Source organism: Chaetodon auriga, chromosome 1, assembly GCF_051107435.1.
Source record: "Chaetodon auriga isolate fChaAug3 chromosome 1, fChaAug3.hap1, whole genome shotgun sequence".
NCBI lineage: Eukaryota > Metazoa > Chordata > Actinopteri > Chaetodontiformes > Chaetodontidae > Chaetodon > Chaetodon auriga.
In genome coordinates this window covers 26,188,201-26,208,130 of record NC_135074.1, presented here as the reverse complement: position 1 = coordinate 26,208,130, position 19,930 = coordinate 26,188,201, and the positions used below count along the sequence as shown (strand labels likewise).

Genomic DNA, 19,930 nt, shown 5'->3' with positions numbered 1-19,930 from the left:
CTTCTTCAATGAACCTACAGAAAACTAACCAAAGAAACAAGCTTGTCACACCTTTCCAGAGCTCTAAAGAATACTTTCATTTAATCCAATTTACAGTCCATACAGTAACAAGTAGGGGCGAAACTATTGATTAATCAGCTGACAGAAAATCAATTGGCAGCTATTTCGATAATCAATCTATTGCTTAAACCAAGCAAAAACACAAGTGAAAGACTTCTAGCTCCTCAGCTGGAAGGATTTGCTGCTTTTCTTCATCTCATGTGATTGGAAATGAAATATCTCTTCAGGTTTCTGACTGTTGATCGAAACACTTTGCAGGCACTCGTTATTTTATGATATTTTATCGGTACAGAAAGTAATTTGCTGATTAACGGACGATAAAAATAATCACCAGCTGGAGCTCGACCCCCAAGTGTTCAACTTCCATTATGAAAATGAGAAAAAAGGAAGTAAAGGTTGAAGTTGGAGAAGCTGTAACCGGTTCATTATTATAATCAACATTACCCAGGGAAAGCCTGTAATATACAGGCAGTGGTGGGCTACATAACGAGACCACATCTGCCTTTTCAAAAGAAGCAGAGGGTGCAGCTCAAAACCTGTTCATTAAAGTGTGGTGAGCAGCAGCTGGCTCAAAGGAGCATGTATGGATCCACAGATCCCAGGAAGGCAGTGGACGCACAGTGGGGGAAAGTCTAAAAATAGCCCAAGACTCATCAATCAATACCTGCTACATATGCCTCAACGCTGCCCCATAAAGTTAAATGAAAGCAGTGTTTCAGTGCAGCTGCCGAGGAAAGCAGTGATGGACAGGCACGGCGATGAATGTCTGAGAGCTGACCACCTGGACGCAGTCAGCCGCCGGTGGTGTGTGTTTATTATGCGTGTATCAACAGGTAAAGTGAGTCACAGGTGTTAATGACCAGGCCACGTAACGTTACTTAAGCTGCGGACGGACTCAGTCTCCGCTCGGACACGATGTCAGGCATCGATATCAACTTTATAATAATTCATACTGGCAGAATAATGCGTCCGTGTGGCGAGTTTTCAAACACGGACCAACACGCGTGATGCCGCCGCTGTCACATTCAAACCGTCTGACAGTCTGGAAGCTGTCGGCGCCACAAATGCTCGCGAGCTAACGTTATTTTTCAAACCTTCCGACAAACCGCGCGGAGACAGTTATCGTGTCGTGAACGGCTGCCTTCGTGTTAAAACAGCACACAGAGGATGGTTAAAAAGTCAACGCCGCCCTGCCAGGAGCTGGTGTACTGAGGAAAACGGTCCGTTCAGCCAAACCAGCGCGTCTCAATATCAACATAAACATGCTCGCGCAAGCTGTGGCGCTCGCGGATTCAATAAAGTTCCTGCTGTGTTTGAGCAATAAACATCAAATCTGACAACAACTCAGCCCCCAGAGGCTTAAATCACTGACGCACTGTGTCACTTGACAATCAAACGCTCGGTAACCGAGTAAATTTAAAATGATTTCAGGCTGCGCCTTACCTTCAGTTCCGCACTCTCCGCCATCTTGTATTTGTTTGCGCAGGCGTGGTGAGGTGTTGTCACATGACTGGGACGCGCAGAGCGCTGCGCGAACGCGCACACAGCGACAGGGGTGCGTTCAGGAACACATGTGACGAGAGGAAAAACAGCCATGGAATGTTGTAGAATGTTACAGAATTAAAGAATAGAAAGGAAAAACAACAAAATCTGAATCTTAAATCACTTTTTTGGACAGATATTTCAATCAATACACTGAGACAATTCGATCCACCGATGAAGATTGTGAGATGCAACTGAAAGCTCCAGAAAATAAGTGAACTTTGAGTTAAGATTTGTTAAACAGTTGGTTTCTCTGGGGAAAAACACTCCATACAGCTTAGTTCAGTGTCTTAAACAGATTCTCCATGTCATTATCCTTTTACCTGTTCTCCTCTTTGTCTGCACCCATCACAAATTAGACATATATGTAATTACCTGTGAATTTGCACTTGCTGCAACTTTTCAAACATTAGCTGCTGAAATGATTTTCAAACTTTTTCATCTGCATTGAAGAGATCTTCTCTCACTGGGGTTTTGATGTAAAAGCTCAACATTATTCATCAGAAATGCAGGTCATCTCTGGCTGTAACAATGTGGACCAAACAGTCTAATCCCTTCCCTGTCTCAAATTTCAGAAAACAATCAGCATCTTGTTTGCCATGTGAAGAACGGTGCCATCAGTGCCACACCTCAATGTGTTTGGCTCATATTTGGTATGTCAGTGCTGACTAATGCCAGCAGTACCAAGCTGAAGGTGCATCTGGTCTGCTGTGTGGGTTAAATTATTCTTCACCAACGATTTAAATCTGCTCATCCATCCATCTTGTAACCTAAGCAATGCTAATCTAAAATCATTACTGCCTGAGTGATTAGAAAGCATCTGACACATTGAAATACAAAGCCCTATATTGATAATGCACATAAATAATGCATTTTTTTTTTAGCGATTGTATTAACAGTGTACTCTGTTGTACACTTTTCTTGTATCAGATTTAAACACTAGTCGGCAGCTTTAACCTACATTGTATCTGGATCACTGGTACAAAACTTTGGTTCCTGCTGCTCAAAGTATAGAAAGAAATAGTCTGCATGCGGCTTCTGACACTACCTGTCTTTGGATTGTTCAGAGTAACAGTGTGTCCTAAAACAGGGATGTTCAGGGAACGAGAAGTTGCTGTTAAATTGGGTTTTTTTCAGTGTTGTGATCTCCACAAACACAATTTCAATCACGTCCACTGTATTGGGTGGAGGCAGAAATCTCACAGTGCAACATCGCAAAACTGCCTGCATGGCTTCATCCCATTTTGTAATTTAGGTGAAGTGACCCTAAATAGACTTGTTGCACCACATTCCTGTGTGTGTTTCTTTTCTATTAAGAATGCAGCCCTGTTTCAAGGCAGCAGTTACATAGTAAGGCCTTCTCAGTTCTTAGTAACCAGAGAGCAAATCCTAAAGCACGGAAGCCAACATGCTCCCACAGTTTTTAAACACTGGGAAAAGATGTAATGTATTTAAGAAGGTTGGTGCTATCTGAGACTCATTTATTTCTCATGATGTAAAACACAAAAGAAGACCAGAACCGGTTATGTTATTGGTAATGCGATAGCTGAGTGATACGTTCCCACAAATATGTCTCAAAAATGAGTATTGAATCCAGGTGAGTATTACAGCATCATTTACAACCCTGATGCCAAAAAGTTGAGTAAAACATAAATAGAACAGAATGTGATAACTCGCTAATCCTTTTTGATACACTACTTTGAAAACAGCACAAAGACAACATATTCAATCGTTTTTCCTCATCAGCTTCATTGATTGCTGTAAATATCTGCTTATTCTGAATCTGATGCAGCGACACGTTTCAAACACGTTGGGACAGGAGCAACTAAAGACCCAAAAACACCTGTTTGGAACATTCCACAGGTAAACAAGTTCAATGGTAACAGGTGATAGCGTCATGATTGGTTATGAAAGGAGCATCCTGGAAAGGCTCAGTCGTTCACAAGCAAGGGTGGAACTCATGTGAACACATGATTGGATAAGGGATATTAGTACATGAGCTCAGGAACACTTCATAAAACTGTTGTCGGTAAACAGAGTTTGTTTGAAAACCACTGTAATCCTTTTTATGTACATTTTACACAGCGTCTTGACTTTTTTGGAATCAGGGTTGTGTTTGAGGAGGATTAAATGCCTCCTTTTCTGTTTGCTCTCTGTTAATGGAGTTTAAAATTCTCTGCATGTATTCAAAGTGGTCTGAAACCTAAATAAGTATGCACAGACTCTGAGCAGCATAAAGAGCAATGTGAGAATGAATCAACATTTTCAAGGTTTTCAAGATACAATTACCACATTTAATCTCAGGTATTCATAATGAGTGTCTCTTTGAACCCCAAACACTTGGATGGAAACACCATATTTCAAAGGATAAATGCATCTAGAGGCAGAAACTTCGGATTCTGAGAACATTTCTTTGTCAAACTCACAGCATAGAATTGCGAGTATCACTCATGCATACCCTCCATCTGGTCTTGTCAGGGGTGTGGAGGTTATGATTAATGCAGTGCCTGTTATCTAAACTGGAAAATGTATTGTGACTTGAGCAGACGGGTGGTGTACAGAGTAATTAACCTGACATTTATGAAAAGAAAAAGCTTCAAGCTTAAGAGTCAGGCGGTGTCAGATCTGCTCAGTGCCAGAAAGATGAGAATCGCCACTGGCTTCAAAACCACTGTCTCCCCGACCCCCGAGAGGTCAAAGACAACTTCCCAGAGGTCTCACACTTGCAGCATGTTTTATCGTAGTGAGTGGACGGCAGCTGACTCTATTGTGCTCTTAACTTGAATTTCAAAAGCTTACATTCGTTTAATCTTTGCAATCTTACAAACAAAAAAATAAGGAAGCAAAGCAGCTTCTCATGTTTCAAAGTTGATCATAACTTTGATCAAAACTTGCTGTTTTTTTCATTAATGTCATAAATAAGTTGGCAGTAAAGCAGACACAGTTGTACATGTTAGTTGTGGTATCACCATCACAATAATTACATCAAAAGCTGTGATTTGTGAAATGTTTGCGTTGAGCTGCACTCAACCGTGGTCCTGACAAAAAAGTTGTCTATGAGCTGCACGTCCACGGTGAGTTCAGAAGGACTCTGATGCCAAAAATTAATGTGTTTCTTATGAAAACTTAAGAGAAAGAAGATCAAAAGCATCGCATCAGCATACACAATGGGCCTGTACTCTGAGGGGCACTGAGTACGTTTTGATTGGCTCTATTGAGGTTTTTCTTTCTTTTTCTATGGTAACTTATATTTTAAACATCAAGGTCAGTTTACTTATGACAGGGAGCAGCCGACTCAGGCTGTGAAAACAGCTCTGGCTCTGGAGGGAGCTTGTTAAAGTCTGAAAAAATAACCCTCGGTTTGAGAATGGAGACTATGTTTGTTTTGACAGAAAGCATGTGCTACAAACCGGAGGCTTCCTGTAGGGTTCAACATAAAGATGCCTCGAAGTTGCATCGTGGGAAGTGTAGGATTCAGCGTTTCTGGAGCGTGACACATATTATTAGGGACTAAAAGTCAGGATATCGCGGCCTCTGATGATGACTTGAATTCATCTATTTTAATCTGTCTTTCGCAAGTCTGCCAACTTTTGGAAGTGCAAAACTAAACCGCTGGAGTTCACCTTAAGTGGAAGAATTCCACATTTAAATTCAAGCCCATATTAAAGCAGCCTTAACAATAAAAAAAATCAAGTGCTAGCCATGTTCTTTGGTATTGTGTCCCTTTGTCAGGACTTGAACATTAATGTTTTTCATTTGTTGCTCTTCTTTTCCAACCCTTGTTGTTTGTGTTTGGAAAGTTTGAGCTGAAAAATTGCAGAATACAGAAGCCATGACTGTAGTTCAGAGTGAGGATACTGAGGTCATGTCCTTGGTACATTGTTTCTGGAAATTTGAGCATTACCTTTTATAATTAAAAAACTAACACATTGGGCATCATATATGCAAAGTCCAACACTTTTACCTTCAATTTATTTAAATCTGACTTCTTTTTGGCAAACAAAAATAATGAAGGATTCAGTATTTCTTCACCAGAATATTTGTTCCAGGATTATGGAGAATAATTTGAAACATTCAAATTGGGAAGTGAAATATACAGTAAATATTTATGAGCCTTTAAGTGAATACGTGAAATTATTATGAAAATGTGAAGGCTTTAGTGGTGGGACGTGTTGGGGGAATGTGGACTAGTATTTCTAAAAGTTTGGCAACAAAACCTTTAAAAAAAGACACCAGTCACTTTATATTATATTCAGTTTACATTAATTTGTCTTTTCTATGCACTAAGTTTAAATTATGGTCAGAAAAAGGGTCCAAACCAGACACAAGAGAGCTGAGCAGGACAGGAGAAACTCAAAGCCGGGTAGAGGATTTAGTGCTGATGAAGCCAGTAGGTGGCGCCCTGTCATTTCAAATGAATAGGAATCTAAAACACCATGAAGGTAAATCTCAGGTCCAGATCCTCCTCAGCCTGTAAAGCCTATTTGTTCCTAAGCAATGACATCTTTGCTTAGTATAATGGTTTTATACTTCCATACTGAACCAAACACATTAGGCCTCAGGCTCAAATCCATTATCAGAAAATGCTCTATCCCTCGAGGTGCAGACAAAGAATCTATTGACAAACTAGTTGCGCCGCTTGTTTCACGCAGAGAGAATCACAGAGGTTTTATTATATCATTATGTATCGCTGCCATCTGTTGTATTGTTGATGGCCAGTGATGGGACAGGTGTTCGCTGACCACACGTTTATACAAGCAAATAAAGGATCGTAAGTACAGACAGCAAATACTGTGAGGCACTAAGTTCTTCTTTTAAAATGTTTGATATTACAGTGTATGGATTTAATGCCGGCCTGTGTAAATGCACTCAGTGTGGACAATGTGGCTTTTTTTCTGAGCAGCAGGAAAAGGACCAGCTGTAACTGAACTGCTTAGAACATGTAAAACAATACTAGGAGTGAGTGATATGGATAAAATCCTCTGTTACAGCACCGTGTATGTAATTTTATATTATGACAGGAATATATCAGTCTGCAATATATATAAGTATACATCATGATGTAGAAAATCAACTGAGAAACTGTTTATGAAATACATGGATTCAAAGTTCTTTACATGTGTGTTTCCCTTTTCTGCTACTTCATATTTCCATAGAAATACTGTACATATACTTTACGGGTAAAATTACTTTTCAGGTGATCAGTTTATAAAATAGGATGCACTGTCATAGATTACACAAAAATGATGAAAGTTAAAAAATAACTCCACCTTGACCAGCCATTAAAAATACTGCTTACACGTTAATGCATCAATAGTAATTTAAAGATTACTTTTACTTTTGATACTTTAAATACATTTTGCTCTTCTTTCCTTTTACTTAAGTGAAATTGTGAATACTTGACTTTTACATGTATATGTACATACACATCATTTGCTAATTTTTAATTACATATTTATTTTGTCAATCATTAGTATTTCTTACATGTATGAAAAAAGCAACACTGTATCACTGAGTTTAAACTGTGTATTTTACTTGGTTTCATACATGCACCACGGAGCAATGTGGGAAGTCAAGGCTCATTTTGAATGAGTGCCTTAAGTCCTGCTTTAAATTTAAAAGCTGCATAATTATGAAATTATCATTTAATAATTTATCATGCCAGTAGTCAGAAGCTTTCAGGCCTTCTTTAAAATAACAGACTCAGCTTACAGTTTAACTTTAGAGGGCTTGTGAAAAAACCTGAAATCACCTTGTTAAGGAGATTTTTTTTTTTTCACTTGCTTCCACAGATTCATTACTGAACGGGCCTACTGGGTACAGGCCCAGGGGCCCGAGGGAGCACAAAAGAGATGCAAACGACTCAAAAGAGGCACAAAACGACCACAAAGAAATGCCAAACTGCCAAAAAAAAGAGTCAAAACGACCACAAAGAAATGCCAAACTGCCACAAAAGGAGTCAAAACGACCACAAAGAGACACAAAATGACCACAAAGAGACACAAAATGACCACGAAGAGACACAAAACATCTACAGAGAGGCACAAAATAGGCACAAAATGACTAAGAAGGGGCGCAATACTACCACAAAGAGATACGAAACAATCAAAATGAGATGCAATACGACTGCAAAGAGACGTTCTGCTTCTTTTTAACTCTGTGGGTCTTCCTGTTACATATGAGGAGAGGAGGGGGGGCTTTTACGTAGCTGTGCCCAGGGCCCCATTGTCACATAATCCATCCACGCTCGTCACTACATATCAACCTTAATCAGGGTTTTCTCAACGTTCAACAGCTAAATAAAAATACAGTAAAGCAGCCAATCATTCCCACGGTAGTTCAGCTCTGCTCAGCTTCGCAGGCCTAGTTAGTATTCAAAGGGAACCGGCTTTGCCATGGAGGGCAATTACGTTCACAGAAAATTAACATTCATTGTGTGTCAGTGACATTATGTGAGTATCTGTCTCAGTATGAGGCATCCAGGGACCGAGAGCCGCGTAATCAATATCTATTAGTCCTCCCATCAGAAGAATTAGATTTCACTATTAGATCAGCCTGCTCCCCCGACTCGACGTCAAACATTATAAGTCCACTGGACATGTCATGCACTGATGTAGCCGGCTAATGAAAGAGATCATATTGAACTCAAATACAATAAGAGGAAATATGATCCATCTGGTGAGGAGTGGTTCTGTGCAGAGGCCAGTAGGTGTCAGGCTCACACCGGTGAAAGAAGCACAAAGTCAGCACATACAGCAGAGAGTGGCTTTCACGTTTTATTAATATTGACATGGGTACATACATAAACGGGAAACTTATGGGTAGATTGTGTCAGAAATCAGGATTTCTCTCTGCTCTTTGTGTGTGTGTGTGTGTGTGTGTGCATGTGTGTTTTTACAAACCAAATTCAACCAATGAGAGGAAATGAAATGCAGCTGCGTGAATGGCAGATTACACAGACTTCATACAGTGTCTTCTTATAAAATCACACCATCAGATGATGGGAAAAAGTTTTGGTTTTGTCTGTTGTGACTCGCAGACGCATGTAATGATAGAAAAAACCCTGACACAGAGAAAATTATGGGATTGGATTTGTGTTAAAATAGTCTAAACTGTACATCTATAAATGGCTGTTTTTTAATTTTCACTTCAAACCCGGTGAAAGAAAACGGTTTGTCGTTCGATGTCAAACCTGAACGGCTGTTGAAGTAAGTGCTCTTAATAATGTGCTCTATTTTAGACATAAAGATCCTCATATTTTTGATAAAAGAATTTGGTATAGGACGGCATGGTCAAATTCAGAAATGTTGCCCATTTAAAGTGCTTAACAACAAATACAGTGATACAAATAATCTAAACAATAATTTAAACCAAAGACAGATAAATAACAAATATATGTAAAAACGCAAGATATTCAAACAAGCAACAGAAGCTAAATAATGAGATACATTTTGAACTTAATATCACAATAATACAAGCCATTGCACATCGTCACATGATATATATGTATATGTAGGCCTATATAGTGTTTTTTTTTTTCTTTTCAGAGTAGCTAAAGAGCAGACTGATTCAGAGAGACTCCTTGGTTTGAGCTTTGCAGCTTCAGATCGACAATCCTTTGATTCACAACATAAAAAGAACTCAGTATTTAAGTTAATCCTGATCTCTTTTACTCAAGAGTTCAGGTTTTGGGTGGAGGACTTGCTGCCAAAACCTTCTCCAAGTCTGGATGTAGTCTCAAGTGCTGAAATCAGGAGTGTGTCTATACAACAGGTTGGTAATCCTTGGGTTACAGGTGGGAGGTGAACACATGAGAGCTCTTGAGGCGGACCTGTGTGTGGGTTTTTTGTTTTTTTTTTTCTTTTTTTTGGCTGTGCTGGGGTCAGGTGCGGGGTCGTGTCGGTCACTAGGGAGGCAGCAGCGGGGGTTTGAAGGTGCAGGCTCCAGTACACTGACGGGGGGTGAGCATCTTGCAGGAGAAATGGTGAAGGGCGTCATGAGCTTCTGGGAAGGAACGAGTCCATCAGTGAGAACATGCAGACAAACACACACAACACTCTCACAAATGACTGGTCGCTCTACAGCTGTGGGCTGGGTCATTTTGTCGTTAAAGGATACCTTCACATTTTTTCAAGCCTGTCTTGAAACGATACTTTTGTGCCCATAAGTACACCGAAACAGCTTTCGATGATTGTAATTGTTCCTAGCGTCCATGAAGAGATGTACTTTCAACATGATTTCGATGCAGGTGATGGTGGACAAAATGCACAGTCCTGGATTTCTGAAGTTCAGCCGAAGCAAACACATCAAACTCACACTTATCAAGTCTTTTCATACTGTCTGTGTTTCCCATCACGTCCTCATACCTAAAGATCGTCTGTCAGATTGTTGGAGAATGTCAGTGACCGGCCTTTTGTTGTACCGGTCCTAGTTGTCAAGTGGTTAACGTTGGTTAGGTTTAGGAACCAAAACTAGTTAGTAAGATTTAGACAACAAAACAGCTTAGTTAGACTTAGACAAAGATCTCGATTTGTCTTAAAATAAGTACAATACTGCTACATACAGTACTGCTATTTACGTGACGTAACTTAAGTACGTTATGTAAGTTAAATTAAGTCAACAGCGACTTCACGCGGGACATGAAGAGTGGTCTCCTGGATGAAAGTCCTCTGTTTGCTCTTCATGCTACGTCCTCCTCCTTTGCTCCCGTCATAATTACTACAGCCACTAGAGGTCGCCACTGAATACTAAACATGAATATGGATTGCAGTGACGTACATGCACAAGTAACCAATAGGGATGTGTTTCTGGTGAAGGTGTAGTCTGGTTTCCATCCAAATACAATGTAAATCTTAGCAGAATTTTCAGAAAATTGGTGAAAGACAATGAGACTCAAAGTGCGTTTGCATCCACGGCTGAATGTTTGGATTTGGTTCATCGAGATAAACAGCTGGCGATGCTAACTCTTCAGTCAGCAATTAAACCACTGCAGAGGAGGAGGGCCCAATGAGATGACGTAATTAAAAGAGCGGCAAACAATGGAGAACCACATGGAAAACATGATGCAAACATGGCATTTATGTTTGGTTCATGTATCAATCAGATGAAGGTTACAGCCTCCTCATCTTCTGTGGACGTTTGAGTCACATGCTTCGTGCACGTCATGATTTATTCACTAAGTGTTTCCATTGCTGAGCTGCGGTGGAGGGTTTGAAACAAAAAGAGGAAATTTTGCCTTAAAAAGACTGTAACTTTGGAAGAAAGACATTTGACCAATTCAGACTGTGAAGACTCAAATAAGGAGTGTGGATTTTCTCATCACTTAAATAGAAACTGCTTTAAGAAGGCCTCTCTTTACAGCCAGAATGGACACCAGCAGCAGTTAAAGTGTCTAACAGGACTTTAACTGGACATATGGGCACGTGAGTGTTGTTTTAAGACAGCCTTGAAAAAATGCAAACTTATCCTTTAATGGTGTCTTACTGTCAATATCAACCATAGTGATCACAAAAGACGGTTCACAAAAAAGTAGCACTTGCATATTTATGTTTGTAGGCAAAAAATGACATGTATTCATGTTCCTTTTTTGGACCAGATAAAATTACCTTTTAGCTTCTGCTGTATTGCATAACGAGCCTTTCTCTCTTGGTCCAACTCGCTGCACAAAGTGTCTATCCAAAAATAAAATGAATAAAAAATTAAAAAAATGGTCAAAAAAGGAATTAAAAAGGTAAAAGAAAAAAAAGTGAGTTGCTGTGTAGCATCTGAAGTGGAGGAGTGTAATGTATGCCGTTTGGCCCTATGGTATTTAGAGTGACCCTTCTGTGTACTTGAACCCTGTATTTAAACTACTGTAACATTAAACCAATCCTTTAACGGGTGGCATTAGTTGCTGTCTACTGCATGTAACCGATACAGCACTACATAATGGTCTGTCTATTCAATTTTCCAGAGCATGATTTAGGAGAAAATAACCTTTACAAACAAAACAATGCGGTTTCAGTTTCACCTTTTGATATCTTACAATTTACTCAACTGCAGGAGTAACAATACGGAGTTTACAGGAAAAAGGCTGGACACAAACGGCCAATATTTCAATATGCAAGTGTCACTTTTCCTTTCTTTCGTTTGGAGGCTGGTTGGTCCAGATTGACTGATATGGCCTGTGTTACTCTAATGTTTTTTGTGGCTCAAATTTTTTTTTTTTTCCCATAAACTTAAAGAGCATTGATCTACATCCGCTTTACAGTCATAATCTATGGAGGCACAAAGTACAGAGGGAGACCAACCTCGAACAATCTGCAGCTGCTGGACCATTTCCTCTCTGTAGGACAGCTCACGCTTCATTTGATCCTGAAAATTATCTGAAGAGTACCGAAGGCCACATCAGATGGAAACTCTCTGACATTGTGGAGATGAATTTAAAGACACATTCCTGGACTTAAAGGACAAAATGTTCTGACATCCAGGCTGCAAGCAGGGGGTGTAAGATCCAAACAAAGAGGCAAAATCACCCCCCCTCTGTGGCTTTGACCCACAAAACACAGCCAGGCTGACTTTTGTCCTACCTTTTAAATGCTGAAATTCTCTCTCCAGTTTTTTCCTCAGCTCAACTTGCTCCACAAGCTGCTTCTGCAATTCCTCTGCAAAGCCAACAGCCAAAAATGTGTCAGTCCCACCACCAAATTATTTTCATCTGCAGCAAGGCAGTGTCATTATTGACCTTAAAACACTGAAACATGCCCCATCTGACGTCTGCAGTACTTCTGATTAACGTGTGGGGCGAGCAGAAAGCACGCACCATAATACAAATAACCACCAATATCTTCAAAAATCTGACACCCACCCAAAAAAACTCTCTATCCACATCCACCTTGCATCAATTCGATTCCACTTAATGTGATATATTCGGAATTTCTACACGTGAAGATTTATGTCCGCTCAGTAAACCGAATTCAGGTGCGTTCACATCCTTCATAACAACCGTTTTCAGCGCTTTCCTCTCGCTGCTGCCACAGTAATTGCCATGCATTGCCTGGAGGTTGAGACGATAATAATGGAGTCCCAGGGTTTTTCCAAGCGTTGTAAAATAATTAGCTGTCGTGCCTCGGGGTTATGGTTCTGTTCGTTAAAATATTAATAGCCTCTAAACGATTTCCTCTTACAATAATAAGTCAAAACTCCCACATCTCGTGATTAAGTGGTTAACAACTACTATGGGAACACTTTAGGCCTACAAAAATGTAAATTCACATTTGGATTTTGGCACGTCATCTTTAGCAGGCCGTGGGCATTTAGCTGCATTTAAAATGAGGCGGAATTCAGTGTTTAATATTAATAGAATACACGATTTTTATTTTGATAATCAAACACTTGACAAATGCTCGAGTTAAATCTGGATTTATAAATCCAGAAGTTCAACCTAATTAGAAAATAAGTGCCTCTATTTGCTTCATTTTAATGTCTTACATTTGGAAATAGCAGATAAATGCCCGCATTCATTAGATGTGCTGACCAGGGCCTGTCTGCCGTTTAGCTGCAGTATGAATATGCATTTGCTGGCTGACGATACATGCACCCAAATTACAATCAAAACAGGAATAATCGCTGATGATAATTAATATCACCTGCTACACTTTTTCCTCTCCTTTGTTTCCGTTTGATCCTGAAAGCAGCCTCTTACCTTTGGCCATGTTCTCCAGATTTCTTTCATGCACGCTGATGTCGATGCGTAAAGCTCCATCGGCTGCACAAAAACAATAAAACACATTATTTAACCCAAACAGGCGAAGTCCTCCATGTAGGCCTAACTGGGATTCTATAAAAGGCGTCTGAGGAAATACGGTGCAGCAGCTAATTCAGACAGAATGGGCAGATTTTGATTTTAAAAATACTAAAATGCAGAAAGAGAATAATTAAAAACCTTGTCTGTCCTTCTGCTCCTGCTGGGATGTTGCACTGCGCTGGTTCTGTATTTCAGACACGTGATGAACACCTGAACAATAACAAGAACCGAGAAACATGTTTAGTTAAAAAAGGCACAATTCAGATTAATAATCATAGCCTAAATAATAAATTGGTTAAATAATTACCGTTGGATCTGCTCGTTTGTTTCGACCCAAACGTCGAGGGCTCGTCCTTTTCGTGGGTGTACACCTGTAAAATGAGGCAGACACTCGTGTTTAATAACGCCGACCAATTACATGTCATTTACTGCAATTCTTCACATAATTGAGGCATTTTTCTTCAAAGCCCAGTAATTTGTCGTGGACATGTTGAGCTAAAAGCATTTTTTACATTCAAAAGCGCTGATTTGGTGGTAAAAATGTTTCATAATTGAACAGAAAAAGAATTTAAATGGGAATAAATCAAAAAACAATTCGAATAAATTAAGGTTTTATACTTTACTTATCCTGTTTGAAAACGGCAGACAGTACAGATGAAGGGGGCTCCTTATTGTTCTTTTTTGAGGGCGGATTTTCTCTCACTAAATTTAGAGTTGCTGCCTTGCTCAAAGGCACCTCGGCAGGGCACTTGAATGATATTTTCTCCAAACACCAGCCTCCCTATTAACGTTTATTCTGATTAATATTTAGAAAACATGACAAGCAGACATCTCCATCTGGATTTTTTTTTTTTTTAATTTCAGGCCAATTGATCTTGATTACATTTTTATCGGCCTCCTCTCTCTCTTCTATAAACTCTTATCATATTCTCCACTACTGCGACAATTCAACTTCCCCCACGGGGATCATTAAAGTTTCATTTAATCTAATCTTACTTCATGAAGAGGAGAGCCATTACGCATCCGTCTGTCCTCATCTGATGACCCAGTGTGCGCGGAGTCATCCGGCGAAGCTGCTGCAGCTGCTGCTCCGGGGCTGGAAGCATCAGGCTGCTCCTGGCTCTCCTCAGCACCAGAGGAGACCCGGTCCTGAACGGGGGAGTCGTGGCGGTCTCCTTCCATCGAGATCTGGATCGGCTCATCCTCGTCTGGCCCACGGTTGGACTCCACATCCACGTCCGGGTCGTCGTCGTCGTCGTCCACCACGCTATCCCTGTCCGGTGATACCGATCTGTAACTGGAGCTCTCGCTGATAAAATCCGGGGACAGGTAGCCAGCGCGCACGCTGTAGCTGTCCCGGTTGCCGTAGAGTTTGGCGATGGTCTCCGCGTCTTTAACTACAGGTCTGAAGGCCGAAATGTAGCTGATTTTCCTCTGGGACGTCTCGTCTCCGGACTTGTCCTCGTCGTTCCTGGTGGAGGAGGACTGGGAGCTGGAGCAGCGGTCTCCGGCGTCCTGCTGGTGATGAGGATGGTGGTTGGTGTCTTTGGGTGTGTTTGCGCCCCGGTCACTTTGGTCCGATAAGTCAAGCTCGCCCTGCCGGACGCCTGGCAGCTCTGGGGGAGGTTTGGGTGGAGACCCTGGGTAGGGGGGCATGGGTAGGCCTCCAGCGGTAGGCCAAAACATAGGGAAAGCGGGGTAGAGGTTGTCCTTTGCGCCAGGCCAAAACACACCGGGGACACTGGTTTTGTTCGCATCTGGCACACCGTCGCTCTTTTTCGGACACAGCCCATAGCTGGGGAAGCCATAGGGGTGGTGGGGGAAGAGAGGTGGGGGGATTTTCTGAAGCATGCCAAAGCTCTTGCTGGGCACTGGGATGACTGGGTAGGTCCGAGCGCCGCTCGCCAAACTCAGGTTATTATTCCCTTGATCCTCGTCGCACCTCAAAGATTTGTGAGGGATCTCAGGGGAACTGGTCTGGGTCAGGCTGGACGAGGCCTGCGACTTCATCGACGAGGACATTCCCGACCCGTTCATGGGCAGAGTCCTCTTTCTGCTCCCCCCGTTGAACATGGCCTTTACATCCTCCCACGCGTGGTTAATGTCCTCAGATTTTGTGTCCGTCAGTTTCAGGTGGCGTCTCCACGAATTGAAGTTGGCCGCGTCCGGCTGCAGATACTTGGATTCTGTGGTGCGATGGGAGTGGAAAATGAATTTATTTGGGGAGAAATACATGTTGCAGAAGCTGCACTTGATGCACTTTGCTCTGGAGCTGTTGTATCTGGCGGGTATGAAGCTGCCCCTGCAGCCCCAGGCGCATTCATGAGACACATCAAATGCGAAATTTTCTGGCAGCTTTGGGGGGCTGTGCGCTCCCAGGAAGGACTTGCAGAGCCTCTCGGCCTCCCGTTTGGTTATCATGCCACAGCGCCTGGAGGAGATGGGCATGGCCCCGGCGCGCCGCAGGAGCTCCAGCTGGACAGGGGTGCACTGCACGCAGGTGATGCCCAAAGCGACCCGGCGGTTATGTATCTCGTTGTAACTGTAGTTTTTCAGCAGGGTGTTAGAGATCTGCGCCAGGCAGAGTCTCTCCCTGCCGTCTATGACTAGACTCACGATGGGCACCCCATACAGCGAGGTCTCACTCACTTGGTTTGGTTTGAGGGAGTTGGGGCTGGAGAAGCTCTGTGCGTCCTGCTTTGAACTGGGGGAAGAGCTGGCGTCTCGTCCCGCGTCTCGAAGCTGTCCGGGCATCGACTCCATCCCTGGAAGCCTGTCAATCAAAGAGAAAACTGGAGTGACTCGGGGGGCTGTTTGACAGTATGCAAAAACACAACATGTCCAGATATGTCCATGATATTTAGCTTGTGACAAAAAAGATACTAAAAGACAAACAAAAAACCCCAAATACGTCAAATGAAAATAAAAATAATGTAATTCCAATAGACAAGATTTAAGGAAAGTGTCATGTTTGCACACACACGAAATCGGGCAACTAGAATTGATAACTATTATCATCATTATTATTCTTATTTTTATCATCATCATTATGATTATTATTATGATGATGATGATGATGATGATGATGATGATGATTATTAGCAGTCTTATGCCTATTAAGTAGATGTAGCGGTAGACCTATTAATGCTGATATTTATGGGACATATGGTATGGTATATAATAATAATAATAATAATAATAATAATAATAATAATAATAATAATAATAATAGAGAAAGCATTTGAAGAGATGACCAATTATGACGAACACCAGGCGTTTGCAGGAGGTTAGACTGAAAAGTGAAATCAATCAGACGTCTTGTTAATTATTTCTCGGTTCATTCCTCCGTGTATTCGGCCTCCTCTCTCAGGTTATCCGGCTTCCTGCGCGGTGGTGGATCCGCTGCTCCTCTTATCTTCAAATCGGCTCAGCACTTACGGGCCAACTACTTACGAGTCACATAAGGTTCTTATACGCGGATAAGGACAGAAGGAAAATGCAGCCTGAGCTGCGCCAATGCGCTTAACAGAGAGGAAAACAACATCCATAAGCTTCTTTCCTGGTAATTACACAGATCCAGGAGCGCGTCTTCGCATTGTTAATAAAAGACTAGCCCTATATATAATTAAAGCTTCTGCGCAGATTAGCCTCGACCAGTTGCTCGAAATTAGGTTGAAGCAGGCCTATCTCACGTTCACCTGCGCATACTTACTTTTCGCATCTCGTCATTGTCTTTACGCAGGCCTGAAATACACGGAAAACAGCCCGCGGCGAGTTTTAAACCACGGACATAAATAAAACTATTTTAGAGTGACTGACTAACCAGCATTTGACGACCCATAACACAGTTTTTCATGCTAAATAAAAGGCAAAAATCATTTAAAGAGCGACTGCAAAATGATCACAGCGTCTGGATAGATTGGTAATAATTAAAAAAAGCATACCTTCCTCCCCTAAAAAGACGACACACTCCAACAGGGTTTGGGGTGGAAAGATGATAATTAATATGAATAAATAGATGGAAATGCAGGCCCGGTGAGTCCAGAGAGGGACGATGCCACAGACAGGACGGTCTGACAGCTGGAACTCTGAGCTGGAGTCTTTATTTCAGTTTATTTCGGTGCAGGCAGCAGCAGACAGGACCTCCATCCCGTCGGATCCCGGGGAGGTGAATGGCGAGCAGACAGGAAGCACATGGCTCTCTCTCTCTCTCTCTCTCTCTCTCTCTCTCTCTACACACACACACACACACACATACACACACATACACACACACACACACACACACACACACACACACACACACACACACACACACACACACACACACACACCAGTTTTAATAATTCACAGTTTCGCTGCTCTGACGCATAAACACGATCAGAAACAGAAAAATATCACAAACAATTAGACCCCAAACGGAGAAACGTTTTGGCCCTATAAGACCCATGTTTATGAATTTATTTGTTATTACATTTAATCAAAAAGAAACATAACATAGTCTTTGAAATATATGGAAAAAGACTCCAAAACAGAGTATAATTATAACAGTGATAATGTGACCCCCATGGACCCCGTCAAGGACCCTCTAGGGGGCCCCCGGACCCCACGCTGGAAACCACGCTGTCCTAGCTGATCTTGCACGGTGTGTTTTAAGCATCAGTTCAGTTGTAATCATTCACATCCTGTATTATTTCCACCGCAGCAGGAGCGAGCTGACAAACAGAGGCAGCGCGAGTGGCACTTTGGAGGGCAGCAAGAATGACAAAAGGCCCGGGCTCATTTATCAAGTTACACCACCATCTGTTAGGCTTCCACACCGGCCGCGCAGATCAATCTGAGGCCTGCGCGATAAAAGAGAAATAAGAAAGGGGGAGATGAAGGACAAGAAACTGACGGAGAAGAGAGGAGAGGAGAGGACTGGATTGGATTTGGAGGATTTTGGTTCGCGCGTCAAATCTTTTGGAGGCTTTTTACGATCTTTGTGATGAAAATGGAGTGAATGTGGGATGATGATGATGATGATGATGATGCCTCAGGCCAGACTCTCTCTCTCTCTCAGACACACAAACACACAAAGAGGGAAGGAATGTTCAATGATCTGCATACAGATACATATGAACCTGCATGTATGAGAGGGATTTTTTTCCTCTAGCAGAGTCTGATGAAGTCCACGTCAGGACCTCCACCCTTTCCTGGGGGTTTCAACTTGCAGTCCCTCTCTGACTTTTGTATTTCAGCTGCATTGAAGTTGAAAATGATAATAAATGTAAATGTAAGTTCTACATCAGATAAGATCCCTCATGAAATAAACCCTGAAATAAATCCCCTCCACTCTGCATCAGGCCAGTAGCTTATTGCAGATATATTTGTGTCAACTGATGAAAAATTCAACTTTATTTTTCAGCAATGAAACTGCCCATTAAATACATATGTTGGTCACAATTCTTTAAAAAGATGATACTCATCAACATTGTTTGTGTGTGTTAATGGTGATATGTTGAAAGATCAGCCCACATGTCATTATCTGACTTTATTAACTCTCAGATAACAGAAAAGAAGCGACATGCTCCTTTACTGAACATGAGCTCTGTGCTTCATTTTAAGTCACTCCCCCCAGAAATGCTCCTGTATTAATCCACTGCTGAAAATAGTCCCCAATAAATGCACCGTTTCCTCGTGTTTGGGTAACATTTGCTAAAAACTACAGTGCCCAGCTGTTTCTGGAAATATTGATCGTTTTTAAAATATGAGACTACATATTTGTGACCTGATTATTATGTTTAGGAGCCAATGGGCTCAAAGCTGAGAGCCAGTCAGGCAGCAGGATACTGAGACACAATGACTGTTGGTTTTTGGTCTTTAATGGGATTTGTTGACGATTATAAATAATGTGAAAGGAAACCTTACAAAGACAAAATTTCTGGGTGGTTACAGGAAGTGTTTTTGAGTGGGGCAGGGGGGTTTAAGGGGGCCAGTGAGCAAAATTTCACAGTGGACCCCAGAAAGTCTCTGAGCGGCCCTGATACTGACACTGAGCTGGTGTGCATATTTTACAAAATCTGTAGAAAAACAAAGGAGTTTCTTTTTGCTGTTAATCCTAAATTCTACTAAACAAACCAATATTTTGGTGCAGCCGAGAGAAACCAAACCTTTGGTCAACTCGGTGCAGTTTCTCCTCAATAAAGAGACACCACAGCAGACAAACTGAGCGGAAACACACTTCATACGCTCGGCCTGACGTGAGCGTGTGTGAGGAGCGTGTATAAAGTGTGTATGAAGAGCTGGAATGAGTGTGTATTAAGCCAGTGTATGAAGTGTGTATGAAGCATCATCAGCCCGCGCGTGCAGCCTGAGCTCGCCAATTTTACCTCCCTGCAATATTGATGCTGAACCTGATCCGGAGCGCATCCTCTCCTCTTTCACCATCAAGAGGCTTCCCCTGCAGCCCCCGCCAATAATTACAATTTTATACTGTAATTATTCCTCTCTTTTTAATTATTTAGACCGCCGACTTGAATGCCGCCATTGTCGCTGCTTATT

General features: G+C 41.8%; 2 protein-coding genes across 4 annotated transcripts in view; both read right to left on the bottom strand.

Annotated features, from left to right (window-relative positions):
• The window catches only part of LOC143321710 (E3 SUMO-protein ligase PIAS1-like), a 52,466-nt gene extending 50,925 nt beyond the window's left edge, over window positions 1-1,541 (bottom strand). The window contains exon 1 of the mRNA XM_076732274.1: window positions 1,504-1,541. Within this exon, the coding sequence (XP_076588389.1) occupies window positions 1,504-1,527 (24 nt within the window). The 5' untranslated portion in view covers window positions 1,528-1,541. The remainder of the gene's footprint in view (window positions 1-1,503) is intronic.
• A 6,824-nt stretch (window positions 1,542-8,365) lies between these two features.
• Window positions 8,366-17,561, bottom strand: skor1a (SKI family transcriptional corepressor 1a). 3 transcript variants are annotated; one of them, XM_076732244.1, is made up of 9 exons: window positions 17,332-17,561; window positions 14,384-16,160; window positions 13,695-13,758; window positions 13,526-13,597; window positions 13,286-13,348; window positions 12,171-12,245; window positions 11,892-11,966; window positions 11,208-11,273; window positions 8,366-9,606 (listed from the first exon to the last, which is right to left on the bottom strand). In XM_076732244.1, the coding sequence occupies exons 2-9, from the start codon at window positions 16,148-16,150 to the stop codon at window positions 9,509-9,511; spliced, it is 2,280 nt and encodes a 759-aa protein (XP_076588359.1). In that variant the 5' UTR covers window positions 16,151-16,160; window positions 17,332-17,561; the 3' UTR covers window positions 8,366-9,508. The 3 variants fall into 3 exon arrangements, with proteins under 3 accessions (XP_076588359.1, XP_076588368.1, XP_076588376.1); XM_076732253.1 differs by lacking the exon at window positions 11,208-11,273; XM_076732261.1 differs by lacking the exon at window positions 11,208-11,273 and having other exon boundaries at window positions 8,366-9,603.
• Window positions 17,562-19,930: the final 2,369 nt, after the last annotated feature.

Bases quoted from the DNA above. Each gene is read 5' to 3' on its own strand.
- skor1a (XM_076732244.1), bottom strand. From the start codon at position 16,150: ATGGAGTCGATGCCCGGACAGCTTCGAGACGCGGGACGAGACGCCAGC. The intron at 13,759-14,383 runs GTAAGATTAGAT...CTCATTTTACAG, and splicing joins ATGGCTCTCCTCTTCATGAA to GTGTACACCCACGAAAAGGA. The intron at 12,246-13,285 runs GTAAGAGGCTGC...TTGGCTTTGCAG, and splicing joins TCTGGAGAACATGGCCAAAG to AGGAATTGCAGAAGCAGCTT.